The sequence below is a fragment of the Hippoglossus stenolepis genome, chromosome 9 (assembly GCF_022539355.2).
Source record: "Hippoglossus stenolepis isolate QCI-W04-F060 chromosome 9, HSTE1.2, whole genome shotgun sequence".
Classification (NCBI taxonomy): Eukaryota; Metazoa; Chordata; class Actinopteri; order Pleuronectiformes; family Pleuronectidae; genus Hippoglossus; species Hippoglossus stenolepis.
Genome location: NC_061491.1, coordinates 4,312,722 through 4,337,387, shown reverse-complemented (window position 1 = coordinate 4,337,387; position 24,666 = coordinate 4,312,722). Strand labels below are relative to the sequence as shown.

The window sequence follows — 24,666 nt, the reverse complement described above, 5'->3', positions numbered from 1 at the left end:
AAATTAAAAAAATCCTGTATGTTAAATGTCACGTGCATGAACATGTGCTGCCAATATTACACAGTTTGAATGTCTTTAACACCCCCTCCTTTAAGCGCTCTATGTCTCTTGGTGGTTTGACTTCCTGTCTTTGTCTCCCTCTCGTGATCGTCAGCGCTGCCCTGACGCGTTTCATCTGTGTCCTATTATCCCATCCGATCCTATTAGCCTCCCCTGTGTGTACATGCTCCCTTCAGATGGAACCCCAAGAGCTTGTGGTCACAATGTGGGAAGATGTGTACTTGTGTGCTTGGTGTTCAAGTGGTTAAGTTGTGAGAACAACGCTGCTTGGGTGCATATATTTACAGTACTTCTGGTGTCTCGAAGCCAATTTAGCAATGGTGAAAAGGTAAGACTATCAAAATGATCACGTTTTCCTCAGACGTATTATAAAATTGTGAAGAAAAACTGTAAATGACTAAAATTTGAATATTTTTTCTTTAAATTTAACAAAAAATTAGTTGCCATAGTTTCTATGATTTCTGAAACCGTCAGCATACAGCTTTCATCAGTCATCTTCTGCTCAGCTCCCCAGTGTCACCATGGGTTTAGTGATGCTAAACGGTTCTCTTGCGATTGTGTTTCTGGTAAATGAAGAAAGACTGAGCTACTGTGGAGTTATCACATGAAGAAATCTTCCTGTACTCGGGGACACTGACCTGTGACAGTCGTGCCACACCCAGGAGTTTCTGTTGGCTTTGGGCCTGAAGTCCGAATGGCCGTTATTGTGGATCTGGGAGGAGAAGCGCAGCAGGCGGCGGTAGGAGTTGGCCGGGGCCTGGCTGGAGGGGGAGGCCAGACAGTTCTCCTCGAAGGCGCACTGAAGCATGAACATGGGCCTGTCCTCCATGTAGGTGGTCTGCTCCACCACCTGAGGGTTCAACACCAGGTCAGGAGCCGCTGTGGAAGAGAAGAGCATGTGAAGCAACCCACAGAGAAGTAGATGGAACCAAAACCTATTTAGAAACACAGAGAAATGGCTTTTACTGGCCACAAAAGAGCTCAGGGGAGTAAATGAGCAGTTTCTGCTTGTGATTCAGGAGGAATTTTTCAGCAATGCAAATGTTTTTCTTTCTAAGATAGAGTTTCTCCAATAATTGAATATGCTGGTAAAACTTGATTTGTAAAACCTTTCTGAAAGCTTTTCAGCGTGAATGTTAAGTTGGCCACAGACAATCTCTCCCATGACTTCTCAGCACGACCCTTCACCTACAGTAGGTTCCATAGGCCTGAAACCACCTTTCTACTCCATATGAACACATAACACAAGATACAGAAGGAGTTTATGAGTCTTACTCTCAGAACAGGAGACTCCAGCAGCATTGCGTCCCCCTCCTTTCGGGCAGCTGAGGTGGGCTCCGTGGTGCAGGCACTGGGACAGAGACATCTCGGTGCCGGAGCAGCGAACGCCACTCATCGCCACAGCGTCCGCACTCACCTGCCCCGGCCAATACCACGTCTCCTGTTGGAGAGAAGGAGCCTCAGTTCACGGCTGACATGTCATCCACCTCTGGTATAATCACAGTCTGTAAACACTGCAGAGAGTCGTTTCACGTGGAAAATCAGGTTGATAATTCAGACTGATGATACTCCTCCCAGCCAGACTGCAGGATTATCTTTAATATCACAACTTGGATGCAACTATGATCCACTTCAGATATGATAAAGATGCTTCAGTGATCAGAGCTAATCAAGATTTTAGATATATTTTGACGTGTGGGAGGATTTTACACAAGAGTGAGCCTGCAGTGAAACCTTATTTAAGCACCATCAACAAAACCATTCTTATCTCTTTATTGTTTTATTATTACTCGTCATTTCTCTGGCAATGTAAGAAATACTTTATTTGTATTTTAAAATACTCCCTTAGAGACTACAGAGTAAAATACAAATTTCTTTCTGGTAATAAAAGCAAATGTACTTACTATGCAAACAGGCCTTTTTGATTGTCTTTCATTTTATGTATCATATTACTGAACTTCATATTATTAAAGCATTAACACTGACTCTTTATGAACTACTTGGTCGTTTCACCAGGAAAAAAGGCATCATATTAGTTTACATATGGGCTGATCATAGATGAGAATTAATACAAATCTGTTCAGCAACTAACTATCATAATAAAATAATCCTTAATCATCCATAAATGTGTAGAATGTTTTACTGTGGTGATGTCAAGATGACATTTTGCTCTGTTTTGAGGAGAGAATGAAAATGTTTCCAGTATTAACCATTAACTGTTGCGAGGAAAGGCGATTCTCCACAGTGACCACTAGATGGAGCTCCTTATCCTTCTAAAAGCATTGTGACTTAGGCAATAGTGTAATGATGATGTTCATTAAACACAGTATAACACAAATAGGACTTTTTTTTTACATACGTTACTATAAAGAATATAATGACCTATAAACTCTTTATATATAAAGAGGAGACCTGCTGTGCAACTTGTGTCTATACTATCAACATGGTGATGTCATGAGCTGCCACATAAAGAAATGAGCCTCACATTATACTGTGACACTGTAAATGAACTTGTATTACGACTATTCCTCTGCATCCTGTCTTTATACAATGTCCACTCATAAAGCTCTTAGCTCCACAGCTCTGTAAACATCTTCACAGACTGTTAGTATGAAACCCCCCCCCAGCCACTTTTACTGTTATCACGATGCATTTTAAACTCAGTGAGACACCTACTTCCTCCTTTTGAAGACGAGAGGGGCATCTTAATGTTGGACAGCGGTAAACAGTTATCAGTTTTTAATGACAGAGAGCGGTTGGTTGCTCTTGGCAACCACATGCACAGAGAAACACAGGACAGTGAGTCTGTGTGCAAGTATAAATGCTAACATTTTTCATTGGAATTTTTACTTACCAGTTATAATTTTCAGGTTTAAAGTGTTTTTAAACCTGAATTTAGTTATGTATCAATTAATTAATATCTTGCCCTGTATTACCTAGACAAGTAGATAAATGTAACAATATGTCTGTGGCATTGCCACTAAGGCTGATTCATGTATATTAATATATAATTATAAGTACATCTCAATTTACAAACAAATAATTGCTCGCACATGGATTTAACTATTCTTTTCTGTCATAGCTTGTTTTTCAGGGTTGAAAACATGCACTGTGAATGTTCACTCTCATTAATAGTCTATGCCGTCTCTATGCACCTAAATCAATGTTCCATTCATTACTTTTACAGGCAGGCGAGTAGAAAGTGGAAAGCTGTTGACTGCAGTGTTTTATTTATAAGGTCAAAATGAGCTCCACTTGACTCCTGGATGGAAAACCCTCAACTGCACAGGAAAGTGATGCAAACACCTGAGTGTGGCCACTTGGACAGTGAAAGGGAAAAAACAAACTCAGTTAACTTCAACTCCCTCTAGACCTTAATCTACACCAAAGATCCAAGCTCACTGACTGCGAATCAAAACAGACGACTAACTGATGTGGAGGCAGTTTGAAGTATGAAAGGAGAAAAGGAAGTAGAGCTTGACCAAAGAAGGAGGGCAGAGGAAAAGAGAGAATATGAGAACAAACTGATGTAGATCAAATCAGGAGAAGCCTCTGAAATGGAAGTCGGGATGTGGCAGGTTTATTTTTACACCACGTCCACTCCTCTGCCCTACACACTATGTTTAGGAACTCGGAGTTTGGGTTTGTCTTGGCTTGCGGGGGCATTGGAGAGCGGCTGGCAGACAGTGGAGACCCTGTGGACGCAGTCAGGACAGAGAGCAGCTCTCTCAGTCCGACTCCACACCGGCACATGGACGTCTACAGTCCAGCCTGCACAGAGGCAAGTTTGATGGTTTCTTTCGCTTTGTGCTTTTACTTCTCTAATCCACAGGAGTCACAAAACAAAACTCCCTCACATCTGATGTCATTTTATATATATGAACGTTATGAAGTTTAGGTTTTAAACATATGAACTTTGCTGTGAAGTTTCCATGAGTTAAACTCATGTCAAAACTATTGTTGAAAATGTTAAATGTTAGTTTGATAAAAATGTTCTTAAAGTAAAGCTTTTTCACTGAAATAAAGGAAATCAGTGAATGAAACTTGTTGTTCAATAATAATAAATGCTATTTCCTATTTTGCAGTGGCAACATAAGTGGTTCACTGTGAAATACTAATGAAGTTTGAAATAATACATTGATAATGAATTTAAATTGAATAAAATTATATTAATAACAGACGATAATATAAAATAAAATAATGTAATGTAATGGGGGGGTGACACAGGAGGGGGATTTCCACCCAAAATGCACTCGTACCTGGAAGGCGTTGCTGGCGAAGCCCAGGCCCAGCTGTCTGCACACCACCATGGCTTCCATGGTTCCCCAGCCTTCACTGCACACCGTCCCCCACGCCAGAGAGCCGTTCCTCTCCACCATCACCTCCACACGGCCCTCGAAGGGGTTACGACCTCCGCTCAGACGCAGCTGCAGCCATGAGAAATACAGATTTAGATCATGTATTTGGTAAAAAGTTACTCGTGTCCATGCAGGCTCAGTTTGAGTGAGCTCATGTTTGATTCACACAAAGCTGAGACGGACCCGCTCCTGGAAGCCCATAGCAGGGATGTTACATCTGACGGCTGCATCCTCCTCGTGGCTGCAGCCCAGAGACTCCTTGTTGAAGAAACACTCTGTGATGGATTTCTCAAATCCTGAGCACTCCACCTCGTTCATGTGCACCGGGCCCATGCCTGAAAAGCACACACACAAAAGAAGCTGTTTTGAAAAGATGGTTTGGGGTTTCTTTCTTTCTTTCTTTCTTTCTTTCTTTCTTTCTTTCTTTCTTTCTTTCTTTCTTTCTTTCTTTCTTTCTTTCTTTCTTTTGTTCCCCACTGAAGGGAAGGGAAAACAAGTGATATTGATAGATGTCTGTGTTGTGTCTGACAGCTCTGATACCGAATCAAAAGTAGAATAGTAAATAAACATAAAACATAATTTGAGGATATTTAGGAAAATACTTTTATTCGATGACAGTTACATGAGAAGATTGATCCCACTTTCATGTTCTATAAGTAATGAAGCATTCACCTTGTTTAAATGTGATATATATGATTGTGTCCCAGTACATTTCCTGGTGTCAGTGGTTATAAACATCAGCGCTAATAAATAACTCTTCCAACTAATGTCTGCCACTCTCATAATACAAAATAAATAATGATATGCAATATGTGAATACGCACAATTAATTAATTTCTTGCCATCAACAAAACTTGACGTGATTTTATTGCAGTCGGGATCTATTTTGTCCAATTTTTCACATGACACCACATGAGTGCACTGTAAAAATATAACCTAGCAACAAGTTAGCTCAGATATAGGCTAATATCTTTAGCTTTCTATTCGCCACACGTGCAGGACAGTGACATTAATTTTCTCATATATTTTACAGCAAGAAAACTAATCAGTGTATTCCCAGAATGTCGAGTTACTATGAAGTATCCATCAGGCCCCTGTTTTTACTGCACGAGGTTACAGCCACTGATGAGAAATCATGATGGAAAAGGATTCTGGAGAAGAAACATTTTCCATGTCTCATATCACTGGAATGAGCAGCAACGTCCCTGTTTTCTTTTTCAATGTTATGAAAAAGAAAACTGCAATTTTTTATGTAGAAACTCTGCTGACAGGTGAGCTCAGGCTTTCAAACACCATATAGCACAGAGGAATCTGCTGAGTGTGTCATTCGGAAAAGGGGGTCAGTGGCACATTTTTGTTGGGGGGGTCCCGACAAACCCACTTTCTCTGCTGTAAAACTCTCCATGCAGCCAGTGTTTTAACCACACTGGTGCAGTGTGGGTAGTCGTCAGAGGAGACTATAAAGTGAAGCTGCTCCGACTGAGACCGTCAATTATAAAATAACTAGACAATAAAAGAAACCTGTCTTCCTCTAGGCTCATTCCAAACCATCAGTAAGAACTAACTTTATCTTACACATTTAAAAATAAAATATGTGCTCATTTGAAACCTAGTCTGTAAAAAACCTCTGCAGCTTCGGTCTTAGTTTAATACTTAATGAGTTTGTGTGTTTTATTGCTGATATTTTGTAACCAGAGGCGGATCTAGGATTCTTATTAAATCAGGGGCCATAAAGGGGCCACAATTTACACAGAGGGGCCATTTATATATGTTCAATATCCATACACACTTCCTGATTCAGGAAGGTCCTCATTTAAGTCATTATTGACAGGACAGGGGCACTTCAGGGGCCAATCAGATTTCAGCTGTGGCCAGTGCCCCTTGGCCCCACTCCTGGATCCGCCCCTGTTTGGAACGTGGCAACACAACTGCAATGAAGAGAAGAGAGGACAAGGGGTCTACAAAGAGGAACAAGCACTATGACCTGAAAACCTAAAACCAGCACGGTACAAGTACTAGTGTCTTGAAACGGATGTGTGCAGCCACTGGTAACCAGTGAAGGGAGCGGAGGAGCGGAGTAGTGTGAGTGAACTCAGGTTAAAGACCAGTCGAGCTGCTGCATTCTGGAATGCACATGACTGTGCTCACCAGGTTCCATGAACAAGAGGGAAATACAAACAGGGCTTTCTTTAGTTTCTGATTGCTGGTCATTATATTTTATTTTTATTTTTGTAAATCGAAATGAAAAATTTTAATCAAACCATTTTTTAAAGTCCCATCAGCCCTAATTTGAACACGAAAAGCTTTATTTTTTTTAATAAAATAAAATAACCATATATAGTTTTGTTTATTTACATTTTTGTTTATGAAATGAAACTTGAATCAACGACATGTACGAGGCCCTCGTCTGGGCCACAAACTAGCTCTGATCGTCGAAGTTACTCGACCTCCGACTACCCCAGTGTCACACGCAGCCACAGTCTGAACACAGATCTAAATTCAGCATACCGCAGACACCAAGTGGCCAAAAGAGAAGGCAGCTTTAATGTTGAATAAAAACTTCCTCTATGACCGATTCAATCCAAACAACAAGCCATTCAGCATCTGAACAGAATATTGTGTGAGTGGTTTGTGTTTTCAGTAGCAACATGTTTCTCCACAGGCTCTGTCCACAGTCCCGCTGAGCCTCGACTCTCTGTTCCCTCTTACAGCGCACTGACTAAATTCAAACCTGAAGGCACACGGGAGTTTTCCTATTTCCTCGCAGAGAGATGTCTGAGTTGATATCAGCTCAGGGATGGTTTCCCATCCTCACTGACCTGCACAGAGTAACTAATCCTGTTCACTGAGCTAAATCAGCTCCGTGAGTTCATCATCCTCGGCTCTGCGGCACAAAGGGCTGATATGAGGAGGGCGAGCTTAAAGGAGAACTGCTGCATGAAATGTTTGGTTTGGCGACACAGTCATAACCTTCCATCACGTGTCATGTATACAGTTTACATGTGAGCTCAGTGGCCTGGGATTGTTTCAGGTCCATGGTGTACTTTGTCCATGTTCAGACCCGAATAACATCTGTCCTGAGAGATCCGATCACACTTGGACAGCATCAAGTACGTGTATCAGCATTAAAATGAGCCCTGAATGTGTCTCCTGTGACCACTTGTGGTCGGATCTCACTTCCCCGCTCTATACACAAATAAACCTGTCTGTGAAGACCAAATGATGTTGTTTTCACCCAGTCTGGGTTTACAGATGTGTCCAGTGTCACCGTGTGACTGTGTGTTGGCGCGAGCGAGAGAGAGAGAGAAAGAGAAAGAGAGCGGGTGGAGTCAGGAGGGGCTGAATGAATGACTCAATGAATGTGCTCAGGTATGAATAAAGATTTTATCAATTTATGAAAATAATTTATTAATAATTATGTAGTGATCAGTGTTGATATTGTGGGGATGACTACAAACCAATCAAATAAGGTCACTGAGAGGTGCAAAATTACAATTAAACTGTCAGAGGAGGTCAGATGAGGTCAGAGGAGGTCAGAGGAGGTCAGATGAGGTCAGATGAGGTCAGAGGAGGTCCTTCATATGTGGCCCAGCACGGATCACACAGTGAAAAGATTGTGGCAACATGTGTCCCAGACCGCCTCCTAAATCTGAATTATCTGATCTGTTCACACAATTGGGTGCGTTCAGACCTGAACTTAGTGCGGACCACTCAACGGGGTCTTTGTTCCTGTTTCTTCAAGTTGTCTAAACACGAGCGTGCTGCGGACACCTCATGTCTTTATTCTTTGCTGATTGGTTGGTCATTATGCAGCTAATTATCACAGGAGAAGTGGGGTTGTGGTGGAGTTGGAGGGGGAATGAGAGCAGCACTGTTTCCTATATTGCAGGCTTGTTTTTGTGCATTACCTTCATTCGAAGCTCTTAAAAACTCCTAAAAATGTGCAGCTAGAAGAGCCTGGAAACAAAGACTCACTTTTCTGGCATGAATAAAAGTGCAACATAAAACCACCGCACCTTGTCCCAGGCGGCCTCCAGACAGGGCCTCCATGGCCGTTCCGAAGCCCAGCTCTCGACACACCACGGTGGCAGACAGCAGGTTCCAGTTATCATCACAGATGGTGCCCCACTCTCCGTTTTTCAGCACCTCCACTCGGCCCTCGCCTACGATGGTCCCACCACGAAGACGAACCAGCACTTGCTGAAGAGGTCAAAAAATAGACACTGTTAAAAGCTGAAACGTTCAAATCCTCAAACCACATATTTGAGTTATTCTGGTCTTTTCCTAAATGACAGACTCAGCTGAACATTGGGAACGTCTACTTTTCCCTCTGACGGGGGAGCTGAGGCAGCAGGCTGGGTGGCTTCGTGTTTATACCACATGCCATTAATGTGCTTCTCCCATTAACTGTTTAGACCAACTGGAAATGTTTCATTTTACTAGTAAACACATTAGTAGCACAGTTTAATCTGACTTACTACTATTTGTATTCACAGAGGAAAACCCAGACGTCTTAATGTGTGGCCTCTGGAACAAACCATAACTTCCACCTCCTCCTCCTTATAGTGGTAGAAACATGACAGACTTCATATCTTCATCAACCACTGCATGTGACATAATCCTACAAATCAACACATTTTGATACTTTATTAATCGGTTTTGCTGATTCCAGCTTCGCAAATGTGAGAATTTGCTGCATTTCTGGATCGTATTTGTAAAATTTAATAAAACCTAGTATAATTTATATTATGTTATTTATAACATTTTATTATTCAAAAGCGCTTTTAATCCGGAATTTTGGAAACATCTGAATAATGTTTTACCTACTTTATGGAATAAACTACTATAATACAAAGCATAGATTGTATTTAATGTATCTTCAGCGTACATATTCACAAAATATGTGATGTCGGATACAACCAGTTTTATCAGACATGTGTTTTCCTAAAGGTTCTGTAATAAAATGCTTTGAGTCAGACTGTCTGAGTGGGAGATTTGTGGGACGTGATGTCAGGCACGTAGCTCAGCTGGGGAACGTGACAGAGAGCAGGAAGGCTCCTGCATCTGCACAGAACATGGACGGAGTCACTCAGACAGATATTCATGTCGGTTTAATGGTTCTGTCACTAAGAGAAGTATTTCTTCTCTTTCTTTCTTCTCTGCCAAATCTAGTTCCACGTCTTTCAGAGCCTTAAGACCTTTTAAGTGTGCTATGAGAAAAACTCCTTCTACCTTCTACTCTATCTAAGTGAGGCCAGAGGTCAAGATTCAGGAACAGAATTGAACTCCTCTCCCTGGAGCTGGAGGGGAATCATCATTATGATTGCACACACACACAGTACATGACCAAATATGTGAAAACCCAACCGCTACACCCATGAATGACTGTTGTGAGTCCAAAATCACAGGCGTCTTCTGCTTCCAGGCTTTCCCCCCTGACTTTGGAGCTTGGCTGGAAGGATTAACTCCCAGTCAGCCATAAGAACATTTTAGTGAAGATGAATGTAGGTTTTGGTGATAAGACCTGGCTGGCATTTGTCGCTCCTGTTCATCCCAAAGGTGATGGAAGGTCACAAGGTCAGTCTGTGCAGGTCGGTCAAGTTCTTTGCAAAACTGGGAAAACCATGTTTCCACTGCTGTTTTAAATATCCTGCCTTGGCTAGTAAAGATAAAAGATGTTTCTTGCCCAAAACAAGGATAAATGTTCCCGGTGCAACTTAAAGGGATAGTTCACGAAGAAATGAAACTTCACTCATTATCTACTCACCACTATATCGATGGAGGGGTGGGTGAAGTGTCTGAGTCCACAAATCACTTAGCAGTAAGGAGTCATGTTATCGTTTTTTCTGTTGCTTTATAACATCTGAAGAAGAGGTCACTTTGGCTGCGACACTCTTTACTCCTGAGACTCCAGAAGTGTTTTGTGGACTCAAACACTTCACCCACCCCTCCAGCATAGTGGGGAGTAGATAATGAGTGAATTTTCATTTTTCGGTGAACTATCCCCTTAAGTTGAGAAATAAGAAAGAAAGGGGGGGAAAGAAAGAAAATATTTTCCATCCTGGCTTTTCAGATCTAAGCGGAGCATTAAAAAAACGTAGCAGTCAGCCTCTGTGATTTGGTACTTTTACAATTCAATCTGAAATATCAACTATCAACCACACAGCGCTGAACAAAGTTTTTGTGAATTCATCAAAAATTGTGCGCAGTGTAAAATGTGTCATAAAACTCATGATGCAGTTTCGCTGACTCTGGACCTCTGGATTTCCTGGTCGAGGATATTTGGGAAGAGGAGAAGTTAGCTATTGTCTGGAGACACATGTTGTTGTCTGTCCCAAGAATGTCACGACATCATGTCATCTGCGACAGCCCAGAGATGATGATGATGGCAAATCATTTAGCTGAAAAACATCCGGAGCGGCTACAGCTGCAGTTAACAGAGTCACACTGTGTTCTGAACACCAGCATTGTCTGGATGTCTCGGTGAAACATTTAAGCCTCCACCCTCGACATCAGAGCCAGTGAACTGAAGTGAACTGAAGTGAGCCGCTGCAGTCATTTCCTGTATCAGCTTTGTTTATCATTTCGGTCTACTGACAGTGTCCATGGACCCGGAGAAGTGTGTAAAAGCTTGTGCAGTACCCACGTATTGATGCAGTGGCTTGTTATACTAAGACAACATTAATGAATATAATACAAATCTACCTATGTCTGTGTAAATTATAGACTCTATATAAAGATGAATGACATTAGAGCTCCCAAAAGTGAAGCCAACACCTCTGAGTAGTTCACACTGATATATGATTAAGTGTTCATTTGTGTTTGGTTCTAATTTGTTATTTAATGCTAAAGAAATAGACATGATTGACAGCTGAGACTGATTCCCGTGGTCGAGTGTGAGCATCGTCAGATTCTGGCTCTAAATGTCGTCGACAGTGCAAAATAGCAGCACCTGTATGTGGGATATTTTGCCTTCACTTATGTTCAGTGGGAGGAAGCAGAGATGCATCGTCCACCATTATTTACAGTCTATGGTTTAAAGAACTCCAAAGCCGCAATTTTTCATAATGGCAGTAAATTGACAACGGAAATAATGACATTAAAATGATAGCAGAATAAATTAAGGCTTGTCTGAAATGATATGTTTTGTCAGTTGTCCAACACAGTGGGAGTGATTTCCATGAAGGATTTTACCTCTTGTTTGAAGGCCTTCCTGAATCCCGTCATGGACGCCGGTGCGAAGGCTCTGCCGGGCACGCAGCTCACCACCACAGGCAATCCATCCGTACAGGAGCCATTGGTCTTCAGCGTCGTAGCCTGGCCCAGTTTACAGTTGGACAAATGGGCTTCGTTGCCAGTGCAGTTGACCGCAAAGTCCCAGTATGTGGGTTTTCTCCTGCGAGCAAACATTCTGGACAGAGGGAGGAGAGAGAGAGGAGATCCATTGACTCTCTGTGGGATAAGACGTGTTATATTTTCAATTTAGTTTATTAAATCAATCAATCAATCAAACTATATTTGTCAATATTCACAAATCACAATTTGTCTCATAGGGCTTAACAAGGTGTGACATCCTCTGTCCTTAACCCTTATTTAAAAAAAAATAATATAAAAAAGCCCCCACTATATTTAGTAGCACTTATGTGGCACTTACATATAGCACCTTAGAGTTTGGCTTTCTTGAAGAAAATTATACTTGCTTCATTCTTGTTGTCCTGGGTTTGTACCCTCGTTGTTGAATGCACTTATTGTAAGTCGCTTTGGATAAAAGAAATGTAATGTAACAAGAGTGAGGAAAAACCTCCCAAAAAACCTTTTAACAGGAAACCTCAGAGAGGGATCCCTTCCCCAGGACAGACAGAAGTACAATAGATCTCACGTGTTGCTAAACACATCAACAAAATTAAGTAGTTACAACATCGATTACAAGAAACTATATTTAGCATAATGGAGAAGTGTGTCAATGTTTAAAGTATTAAGGCCTTTTTAAGACCATAATGAATCAAATGTAAGACCTACATCAAGTACAACAGATATGAAAGAATATCCCAGAATAACTTCCCCAGAAGGTGAAGTAGCATAGTAGAGAATAACTCTCAAAAGGCTGTGTTATGTCCCAGACTTCAGGCAGAGACAGTAGGTATCCATAATCTTTCTCATAGCCAAGCCAAGTGTGCTGAGATCAGTTCTGAGCAGGGTGTTATCAGCTCCATGTTGGTCTTATTACAGCATGCTAAAATCTAGGTATATCTAAGTACCTAGATAAAATATGCATGCCACCAAAAAATATTTTTAAAAAAAACATGGAAAGGTGTTAAATGAACATTAGAATAAAATCAAGCCCAACCTGAATGCATTGAAGACCTGGTACATAATATTTAAACCTGGGCCCAAAATTCAGATGATTGTTGTTGAGACGTTTTCGATGTTTTAAGGCTGCACAGACACCCTGTGTGATTTGGTTTTGAATGCCTGCAACTTTACTGTTGGGTTAACTCCCTCCATCTCATCCCTGCTTTCAGCTGCAGCTTTGACAAAAAAAGGTCTGATAGGCCGAATGTAAACTACCTGCCAGCACTGAACAGTGAAGACACACAGACATAGACAGAGCAGAAGATCTATAGATCCAATATAAATAAATCCAAATGAAGGCTAATGTTCTGCAGTGTCTACTGAATGTGTAAATCAGGAGCTGTTTACTTTAGCATGACAACTTGTTAGGCTTCATGTAAAACGTATGTGATGTTCAGCTTGTAGCTCTGCGCTCATATTAATGCTGCGTTAAAAACAAGGTGTTTTATGTATAATTAAGTTTTCATAATTCATGTTAATTACAAGTCTTCATCTCAGAGAAACACCCTGAAATTCACGAGTGAATAAGGATTCGACTAACCTGAGCCTGCAGTTGAATTAGCAATCTTCTGAAATGCCAGTGATTTAACTTATAATTGAGACATTCATCAAGATTCAAACAGAAATGATTAGTCTAATATCAGACTGTATCTTGACACCATGAAACTAGACCTATGCTAATTACATTAGCATATTGTGTAATTAATACCAAAAGCAAAAGGTTAGCTAAGAGCTTGATTGAACCGGGGTTAATGACACTGCCTTGATGCTAATATCCTGCTCACTAATTATTACTGAGCCCATATTATGTATTTAATAAGGCTCGTCTGCAGATCGGCATGTCACATCCCTGTGTCTCATGTCTGAGGTGTGCGTGAAAAAGGGGATTAAAGGCAGCATTTGTTTTTCATTTGGGAGCTGGCGTGTAGGAAGCTGCAGACTGGGAGCTGTCCAAGGCTAATGATCTGAGTCAGCCAGAAGACTCTGCTGCCTCCTCTGCAATCTGCACGGAGCTGTGATGCTTCTCAGCAGTGTTCAGACGGAGCGGTGTTGGAACAAGCTGGTGGTCCTGAGGCTGTGAACGCTGACTTGTGCCAAAAATCTGTTAAAAAACCAGCTTTGATCAACTTGAACGGGATGTGTAACTTCCAGCTCAAAATAAATGATAATGTTGGCCTTTAAATAAAAGTGAACATTCATTTTACATATCATGGTCACAGCATTTGAAAACTGTTGTGTAACTGTATGGATTACGTTGTACCCTAACCCTAATGGACGTCTGTGGCCCTGAAAAAGCTTTCTCAAGTCCGAGGACATAACTCAAGCAACATTCCTGAAGTCATCTTGGGCTGCAAATGTAATCTCTGGTCTGGGAGTTTAGAAGACAGAGATATTTAGCAGGCACATCATAGTTTGACAAAAGACACCAAAAAGCTGCCTGTAGCAGTGTTTTAGAACTTGACCCATGCTAGGAACACTGTTCTGATTTTGGGGGTCGGCTTGTTTGCTGTGTTACTTGAGATAGACTGTAGTGCAGTACCCATTGCAAACCTGCCTGTTTGAAATTAGCTGTTTGCTTGGACTGTGGTTGATGCTGGAGGCAGCTTTTCTTTCTGAAACTGTAAAAGTGACTTGCAGTAATTGAGCTGCGGTAAGTAAAGACCTGCCACAGGTCAGTCCACAGAACCCAGGGGCCACTGCTGCCGCTGCAGAGCACTGGCCGCCTGCTCATTCAAGGCCTTTTAATATTGAACACATCACGATTCCACAATCACACCAAATTCAATACTGCACATTTTTGGGCCTTAAACAATAATCATGACAAGTGTGAAGCTGATAAGATGAACGGCTTCCACATACAGACAGACAGGGATTTCTGAAATGATTTGATAGATGGGAAGGTTTGACCCATTCCTTCTCAGTCCTTGACATCAGAGGTCTAATGGAATGTATGAGCAGTGACAGTGTGTAACCACATCTGGGCAGGGAGATTAACCAACAAGCAGCAGATACACACATCAGAGGCTATTTTTTCAGACTACATGTTGCAGTCTTTCATGTACAGTAATCGGTGTTATCTTTGGTCTTTCGGGCAGTTGCCTCCGCACCAGCAACATAAGTGCCCTGTTAAAATCTGCACCCTGGATACAAACAAACAAGTAAAGCACTGATAGAAGCGAGTTCAGAAGTTGACCATGAGACAAACATAACATTAAAAAACAATGTTTTAGCCTTAATTTGAGTGCTGAGGGAGTATTTAGATCCTGCAATACAAATATATTCAAAGAAAAAACTAAAGATATCAACATCTTAGCTTTCTTGGTAACATCATCCACTAAGTCCGCATTCAGAAAATCACCTGGTTTTGTTATTGTCTTATTACAGATGTGCTGTGAAGTTGCTGCTGATGATCAGTAAATGTTAAATACAGAGGCCTAGAGTTGTGATTGTGTTGACTGGGCACAAAGAGATGGGCAGATGCTATCAAACTGAGAAATGACCAAACGAGCCTGAGAGAGACCGGAGCTTCCTGTAAAACCACACTGCATGTCTCATGGGTTAAAGCTGGATCGGGCTGACGAGAAGATGTAGGAGCTGTCTCTCTGCTGTGGTTACCTAAAGCAGAGGAAACTTCCAGCTCAGGCTTAACATTTAATTCAAGGAGAACTGGAGCACTGGAGGTTTCATGGAGCACCGCCATTAACCCGTGGCCATTTGGCGGCAGTCGTCTTCATGTAAGCAAGATTTAGATCCCTCAGCAGTCACTCGCACATTACCACAGCTTTGTGGAATGCACCGATGTTGGAAAAACAGGAGTCAGGGCTTGATGTCAAACGTGTAATCCACACATTGGAAGATGCAGGATTCAGGGTTATTCCAGTGTATTTTTACCCTCTGATCTAACTCCATTGTAAGTAGTTGTCTTGGTAATAAAATTCAAGTGCACCATTTGTGATTGTTGACCTTTGACCTTTGTCTGAATTTTATAACTTTAGTGTTTACAGATTCATTACTGTGTTGGGTAGAGGGTATGGAGACACCATAGTGTTAGGGTTACTATACGTTTTAAACAAATTGTATCTTTTGACTGAAAGACCAGAGATAAATTGTTGATACATATATTACAAGTTCATTGTCATGCAACATGTTAACAGTACAAATTGTCAGTGTAAACTCTCTATTAGAACTGTATGTTGATGGCAGAAGAGCAGCGGGACTATGATAAGTACATTAAGGTCAGAGCTGCCTGACAAGCTGTACGTTTTGAGTGTCAGGTTGAGGTCGTAAACCAAACCCACCACATGGTCAGATAACTGCCACTCTGAAACTCCCTCAGTAGAGTTCACATGTCAGCTGAGATGTTGCACTGACATGAGGTCAACAAGCAGAGAACTGCTCCATGTTTACCTCTACTTGAGGTGTAGAAAAATTAAATCAATTTCAAATTTGGAAAAAGCATCATGGAAACACAGCACCGGATGAAATGCGGAAGGACTAAAATCTTGCATCAGGACTTTAGCCTGAGGCCTGACCTGGGCAGCAGTGTTTCCTAAATGTGTGGTCATTGTTTTGCTTTGACGTGGAAATGCATATTCATACACACTAAACAGCCAGATTTTAGCATTATCCAACAAAACAACTGCTTACAGCGTTCGGCTGTTGTTCACATTCTTACAATACCTGAAAACATCATGAATTTCTGTTGAATTTCTGTTCAAGTGGCCACTAGTGAATGAAGCTCAAAATCCCACTCTCCTCTTTGAGTGACCCACTACCACACAAACTGTACTGCGGCGGAACACTTACTTGTAGACTCTGGCGTTGTACTTCCTCTCCCCGGGGAAGCCAAACATGCCGCAGATGACTCTGCTGTTAAACTGGGTCCACTCATTGTTACAGATCTGCTTCCATTTACCCCCATCCTTCACCTCCACGTAGCCCTCTGTTACAGGGATACGCTTGCGGTACGATGACAGGATCGGCCGTATGCGCGCATCCTCCACTTGAATATCAATGTTCTGTGGATGATATTTTGAGAAATGTGCACATAGGTCAAAAAATGCAATCGCAGATGTAGAAGTATAAAGCAAACTGTTTTCAATTACATGTATCACGTCATAGAAAAACTAAAGTATGTCCTAGTGGCTCTATGAAAATCATTGCCAAACATATATTTACATATGGTTTGTTCCATAATAGACATACTGTATATGTTATTTGAGAAGTAGATTAGTTTGGCCATAAAGGACCTTCCTTCTATGGCCTCTGAAATCCGATGTGATGTAAGCACACTATACATCACATCTGCTTAGCACTTCCTGTGTTACATAACATGTAATCAGAGATGTTAACCCCCCCCCTGTCCAGTCTGTAACACAGCAGCTCAGCTCTCTGCGCACTGCTTGTAAATCTTCTCTGCTCAAACATTTTTACAGTAAATCACCTTCTTAACGCTAATCATTGCGACACGGCTGCCCTGTACCTGTCTCTGGCTTTAAAAGCAACAGGAATCAAAGTGTTTCCAGCGTAATATGTGAAGCACATTTCAGCGCGCTGTTGGAAAGCAGTCAATAAAGATAAAAATGCACCAACAGCAGAGTGAGCACACGTGCAGCGCAAGATTACGAGAAGACCTTTTCTTTCCAAACGCTGCACGTCCTCTACATGAACATCAGCAGCAGGCTCCAGCAGTACAGGCCTTGGACACTTAGACAGACCACCAAATGTTTTTTTGTGTTGGTGTATATTTTTGTGTTCCATTCATTAACATAGACTATTCTAAGTGATAATTAATGACTTGCTTAAAACATTATTAGGGTTTTTTATCTGTTGGGACTGATACCTGGAAGAACAAACAGGAACACAGGAGAAACATTTCAAACCACAGATATTTCGGTAGAAATTCTAAACGTCTTTACAATCACTTTAGCTGCTCGGGACAGAGGAGGACAGTGGTGCGAGCCATGTTTGACTCTAGCGAGCAGGACCACAGCAGAACTCCTCCCTGCTGTGAGGCTGTAACAGGAGCACATATCATTTAGATGTGGCTCCGGCTAAAGCAGGTTAATCCAGTCCGGAGGAAAAGGACTAATTGTTAAAAACTGCATGTTTACTTTGAAAGGTGGCGACTGAAACTGAATGGACCATTTTGGAGTCAGAGCTAATAAATGATAGCTATTATATTTGAACTATTGCAACCCAGGAGAACAGGAATGTCTAGGACCGTTGAACTTATCAAGACAGAAGGAGACTGACTTTTGTGAGCTTATCTGGCCACTGAGGAGACATGGAGTTGACCAATCAGAGTTGTTGCAGATGGCATCAGCCATACACTGTAGTGTGTGGTTTTATTTCTAGGTAGGTATATAGTAAATGGTCTGTATTTATATCGAGCTTTTCTAGTCTTGATGACCACTCAGAGCACTTTACAGTACAGTTTTGTCTCCACCCATTCACCCACACATTCGTACAGTGCATCAATGTGCAGCACTTTCTCTATCATACATCAATCATGCACTGCTCTTTGTGGTTCAGCAGTTTGGGGTTCAGTATCTTGCCAAAGGACACTTCTGCATGCGGAATGGGGGATCGATTTGCAGGCATTCTGGTTAGCGGACAACCCGCTCTACCTCCTGAGCCACAGCCGGCTTTTGCGCATTTTACTGTGCACGGCTAAACGCTCAACCTACTCTACACCTACAGAGTAAATTGGCCTTCAGTCATTAACTTTATTGGTGTACTGTATGGTTTGCATACTCCCACAAAAAAAGTATGGATATTTTTTAAATGCTTTGTAAAGACATTAAACTGCACAAATCCATATTTGTATCACATTGGATGGCTATGTTTAATCTCAAAGTTAACTCTCCAGTACTCCTTAGGTCTATGGAGTTTCTTTTTTAACATATTTCACTTCATTATTTGGTTTTAAGGCCATTGGTTTTACAACAAACAACACGCTGGGGAACACAGGGAAGCAGGAGGCAGGTGTTATACTCAGAAAGTGGAGGAGACCAAAACAGAGGTAAAAGGCGGATGAATATCGGATTAAACTTGTCAAGTGGCTGGAAACACTAATAAATGCTAATGATCTTACTAGACCCTGTTTGCTGGATGTATAAAGAAAAATATTTGCCAACACGTTCAGCATAACAACTTTATAAAGTGTTATTCCAATGTAGTGTCTATACCACAAGTACCACTGCTGTTAAGACTTAAATTGGGTCCCACCCCTGCTGCAGAGTTGACAGTAACTATAGCAGCTCAACATGGAAAGTCATGACGACAGCCTTCTCTCTGTTTTCGAGGACTTCTATCCGATTTCCCTTACGTCTGTACATTTAACAGAGGAATCGGACAGAATGGGTCCGTGTGCGCTGGTCACTAAGTGGCAGGACGTATAGTCACGGGGAAGGAGGTAAAAATTCCAGAAAGTATTATTGTTGGACACAGAATGTGTAAACACCGAGAGGGCAGGATGAGTCATCAAAAATGTTGAAACCATTTTACAGGAAAAGGAGAGACAGAAATTTAGATGTTTGTTTTTTTTTTACATATTTGGCGAGAAATGAATTACCAATTGACACAGGGACAATGGATTAAGAAAATCTAGTTTTCATTTCATGGGGCCTTCACGTGCACCCCTGTTCTCCTGTGGGCCTCTGAATTACTCAGAAATGTATTCCCCTACATCCTGTAGCGCACATGTTTTCTACAGCTACTGTACATATGTATCCTGTGATGTGTTTGCATCAGACTACTGGAGACACAGAGGATTTTGGGGTCTCTGTTCTGATTCTGATTCTGATTACGTACGTTTAACCAGTTCAACAACTTTTCATCTATGTTTGTAACTACGAGTCTAATCAAGAATGACTGCTTTATCAAAAAAGCACATAGTATTTTGAACATCTCAGTAAAACTATTTTGTCAAAAAGAAAGCCCCAAGCTTTTTCTCTCCGACTTTTGCAGGGATTAAATAAACATTTTCTTCTCCCATAGTCCAAACCCACATTCTTGTGCTACGTGACAGTGCAGGCTGAGGGGAGGGAGCTGGAGTCCGGCTGGAAGGGGGGTATACGTTGCTTTGCTCAACAGAAGGACTGGTACACACTCCTCTCATATACAGCCAAGAATAACCTAGACATCAAATAATGAGAATGGAGGGTTTCCTAAATTGGCATTTGCCTCCCAGGGATGGCAGATGCTATCCGAGCGAAAACTGTGAGTCCTCAGCCTTTCTAACCTCTGCTATTTTCTCCCAAAGATAACCACATTAATCACTGTGGTCAGAGGCAGCGAGGTCTGGACTGCACAGATGTATAAAACCGAATACAGGCTGAAATCATGGAAAATGATAATGAGTGGAAATGTGGGGATGACAACCTTGTCTGGGTTTCGTGGGTAAACAGTACATGACTCGGTGGCAGACATGCTCGAAAACAAGTTGGAGCCACATGCCCGGAGTCAGATGAGCAAGTAAATGCAGACAGTAGCTAAACATTCAAACCAACCAGGACCAACACGAACATGCCTGTGCTCAAATATCAAGATTTAATGTTGAATAAACATAGACACAAGAAACGTAAAACCTAGATTTGCGCAAGAGACAGTCCATGTGAAAATGTGAAGAAAAACAGCTCCAGCTATTTTTTGAGACTGCTTTGAGGTCAGAACATGAGAGCCAACTTGCTCCTTGGTGGGTTCACGTGCCAGCCTCCCACCTCCCCCTCCTCCCTCCTCCCTCCTCCCTCCACCCTCACCCACGTCATTTCTCTTAATCCATTTCAGTGTTCACCTGGCCCTCACCTTTCTGTTTACAGACAAAATATGTTATTTGGCTGCACAAAGGATTTCCGACAGGAGTTACCCTGTTGCGGCACAGTCTGGAGAAAATGGTTTGGTGGTGGCGGGGCTTCCCTGAGTCCGTGCTTGGCAGGGAGGAGTGGCACAGATGGAAAAGCCATTAGTGAGATGAGTTATGCAGCAGGGGCGAAGGTGCCTCAATCTGTTGCAACACAGCTCTGATTCACAGAGGCTACTTCAAGGTTTTACTATTTGTTTTTCCGTTTCAATAGCTCCTTTGTTGCTACAAACCATAATTCCTGCTCATGGAATCTCTCTTTTGATAAAGACTAAATACGGAACTTCCCTGTGTAGGCAGGAAGCCACAGGTTCAAGCAGCAAAACATTATGTCCTGAAACACTGCACAGGGGTTCTGAAGGAATCAGAGTTAAATCTTATGACTAAAGTAGTACTAGCACTGTGTAGTAACACATGAGGGCAAAAGAACAAAATGAACATATAGTAAGCTATCTGTTAAGGGTCATTAATGCTAAATGTTAGATACGTATATGGAAATGGACAAAGCGATTTGTCCATACTCTCGTGTTAATTTATTTCATATATGTGCACGTGTTCTGAAAGCTAATACGGACAAAACTGAGCAGTACCACCGGAAATCATTGGGGGCAGTGTAGCCAATAGTTCCAGCGAGACGATTAGAAGACACAAGGAAGAAATTGTGGGTTAGTTTCAATGTGACCACTTTTGCCTCTTTAAGGTGCATTATTACAACCTTGTTGGAAAATCTCAACTCTATGACGCTTATATCGTTTGAAACGGATGTTTATTTCTTTTCATATTTAAAGACAGCATAAATGAGCCTTTAGCCTTTATAGCAACTGTCTAATATGTCAGTGTCATTACCCAACAGTCACAGAGCAACATTTCATCTGGACTCATGCTTCTATCGTCCTGATTAATAAGCCAATATATACCCTCCCTTCAGTTCTGTTTTGGTCGCCAGCAAGTTCTAGGAAAGATATCTGATTGTGTTTGAACCCCCACACCCCTGACTGTTTGATGCTGGGCAGGTAGCACACAGTGGGTTATCCCATCTATTATCAAAGCGCTTATCCTTTGAGGGGGACAGGGGTCAGACGTTAGGTGAGAGGCCGAGTTGGCAGTCCATCACAGGCCTGAGATACAGAGAAAAAAAACATCCACAAAAACATACAAACCACTGCTACACCACGCTGCCCTGTAACAACAGGAAAGTGTTGAAACAAAGTGTTTCCAGCGTAATATGTGAAGCACATATTCTTTTTCTGAAAACAGCTGTCGGCTGTGGCTGGCATAAGACGTAGAATGGTGAGACGTAAACAAAAGTAACTTTCTGTGATCTGTGACAGCAAAACAACAACTGGAAAAAAGCTCAAAGACTCTGCAAAGCTGACTGATGGAAAATAAAATGATCAAATAGTGCAGCTTTTATATTTCAAGCATCTAAAACAGCCTGACACTCCTCATGGAGCTGAGTTTCCTGCGGTTTAACACTTTCAGTGACACTACTCACATTTAACAGAACGACACCATCTGAATCTGTGAACACTCAAACTAATTCCATGGCTGAGATAAGAAGATGACAATTCAGGAAATGTATTGGGACCAGATTATTTCCCTTCACTGAAGCTGCACTTAAATGAGGTTCAGCTCTCAGACTGTGTTGACAAAACCATGCTGCCATGACTTACGGCTGTAATAGGGATGTACTCAAATGATTTAATGCCAGCTTGTCTGCGGACCACAGGACATAAATATAAAGAAAACTACAGCTATGAATCACATCAAAGCCGATGAGGCATCACTACTTCTGAAGGCGGTTACAGAGTGAAGTCATCTCTGATTAAAACAAACACATTGAGAAACCTACAGAATTTTTTTCTATTTGAAGCAGGTTTATTTGTTAAGGTCTCCATGGTTGATGATGCAAGTTTTTGAGGATTAACCTGCACTATTTACTGTGTGGATACTCCAGAGGTTTCCCATAACAACTGCCTGTGTTTGGACGATTAAAGCTGCACAGTGTAATAAGAGGCCACCTGACTGGCCACTGTGTCCATAATTTGCAACCGTAAGACAGCACCTTATTCCATAATTTCCTCCGATTCTCTTAAGTAAGCAGCTTTAAAGACGCCATTGTTAAAATAACCCTTCCATAGTTATTGTTTTAGTCCAAAATTAAGCGAGGCAACATCCACTCTTTATTTTGACAAATGGAAAGAATTTCCTTGTCCCTGACTTACTGTCAAAAGTACAGACGCAAATCTCTGAATCAAACATTTCACCTTATAACAAGATAAATACGATGATAAATTCCCATATTGTCATGACCTAAATATCATATTAGAATGATGAAACATGTGGAGAATGGATAAATCAATGAATATGGCTCATTCATATGAAATGATTAAGTTCTACCATGGAGCAGTCTGTGCCCCTCCAGCGAATCAATGACAAGAAACACTACCTCCAGAGGCTTGGACAAATTCTTCCTCAGTGCTTAGTGTTTGCACACATATCACAATATGAGCCACCATGCTCACTAACAGCAGGACCCAAGAAGCATGGTGTAGAAGTTCATCAGACACTGTCAATGGGCCATATTCATTGATTTATCATGGACTTATTCATGAGTTTATAAAAATATAGGAATTTATCATTCTATAATGTGAAGGTTTTCGCACTATAACAAGATAAATAGTATATGCTAAGTTTGTGAAAATGTGAAAATATCATGTTATAACATGGAAAACATCACAAACCTACATCACATACGGATCAGTTTTTTTCTGGAATGGCAGCTATATGCTTCTGTACAAAAGTTCTGGTTGAAGTCGCAAAGATATTCAACTCAGCCCATTCATTTGAACCATTCTACACATGTTTCCTCTCAGGTGTAATAATAACATGTTCAGAATAGGAGCCTGTTTGTTTTACCAGACAAAAGAAAACCTTTTTCCTGACAGTTGTCTTAATGTTCTGAAAATGGTTCCAAAATGCCAACCCTGAGGGATTCATGGTTCCCTCTAGCTTCACTGAACGAAGGAAAGTCTCTGGTAAAGAGAGGTGGGCCGAAGACCAAAGTCCTGATCATTTCTTTGCTTCTGCAAACGAGTTTGAGAGCTTCAGTTACCTTTGGTTTCCTACGGCCTCTTTTTTCACTTACTACACTACACAAGTCCTCTGCAGTCCACAGTTTCCACTGCATGGAGCTCAGGAACATATGGTTCCAATAAAGGTCTTCAGCAAAACACTCTGCCAGCAGAAATCACCTCACATCTGCAACAAAATTACTCACTGGGTTCATATACAGTGTGCTATTGAGTTACAAGCCTGTTTCTGAGAATGTCAGTGAGCCGACAGACATTTTCAGCTTTGCCCGTTCTCTACATTGTCTACATCTCCCTATCCCGACTTTCAAAACATGTCTAATTTAAACCCAGAGCTGATGTGTTGTCACAGACTTTGCACAATGCAGAGAATGCTGCGTCGCAGTGTGCAGCTCCTCCTTAAGAGTCCATTAAAAAGGGCCTTTTGTTATAACAAACTGAAAACAGATGTTTCACAGAGTCGTGACAAACCCCAAACCGATGTGAGATCCGTGAATGATTGATGGAAATGAATTGCTTTTATGTGGCATTAAAGCTGAAGTGACATAAAAACATGTGGAAAATAAAGACTGGATGGTGACACTGGTATCAGTTGATTTCAAAGTAAAAGCATTGTTATCTATTGACAGCAATGTAAATTATAAATGTTTGAGCAGACAAAGTGTAGAGTGACAGAGCGACTAAATACACAGCAGCTGCTTAAACTGATGAGACATTGTTCAGAAATGAATAAACACAGCTGTTGTGTTTCCTCTCTTCTTCCTCTGTACTGTATCTACTGTATGTCAGTGGTTTTCACCATCGGAGCCAAAACACAAAACCGGAGGTATGCACACTCAGGCATGAAAACATTGTACCGTTGGCTAAAAGAAATATTTTAAATATTTCAGTAATGCCATAACTGATCATCATCACATCCCTTATATACCATATGGTGACG

The 24,666-nt window shown here is 41.4% G+C and overlaps 1 protein-coding gene across 1 annotated transcript in view; it reads right to left on the bottom strand.

Annotated features, from left to right (window-relative positions):
• Positions 1-24,666, bottom strand: part of loxl2b (lysyl oxidase-like 2b) — a 41,778-nt gene that overhangs the window by 6,000 nt on the left and 11,112 nt on the right. Inside the window, exons 4-10 of the mRNA XM_035165588.2 lie at positions 16,578-16,789; positions 11,613-11,829; positions 8,435-8,618; positions 4,602-4,753; positions 4,320-4,487; positions 1,336-1,501; positions 699-939 (exon numbers count right to left, since the gene is read on the bottom strand). Coding sequence (XP_035021479.2) covers positions 699-939; positions 1,336-1,501; positions 4,320-4,487; positions 4,602-4,753; positions 8,435-8,618; positions 11,613-11,829; positions 16,578-16,789 — 1,340 coding nt within the window. The remainder of the gene's footprint in view (positions 1-698; positions 940-1,335; positions 1,502-4,319; positions 4,488-4,601; positions 4,754-8,434; positions 8,619-11,612; positions 11,830-16,577; positions 16,790-24,666) is intronic.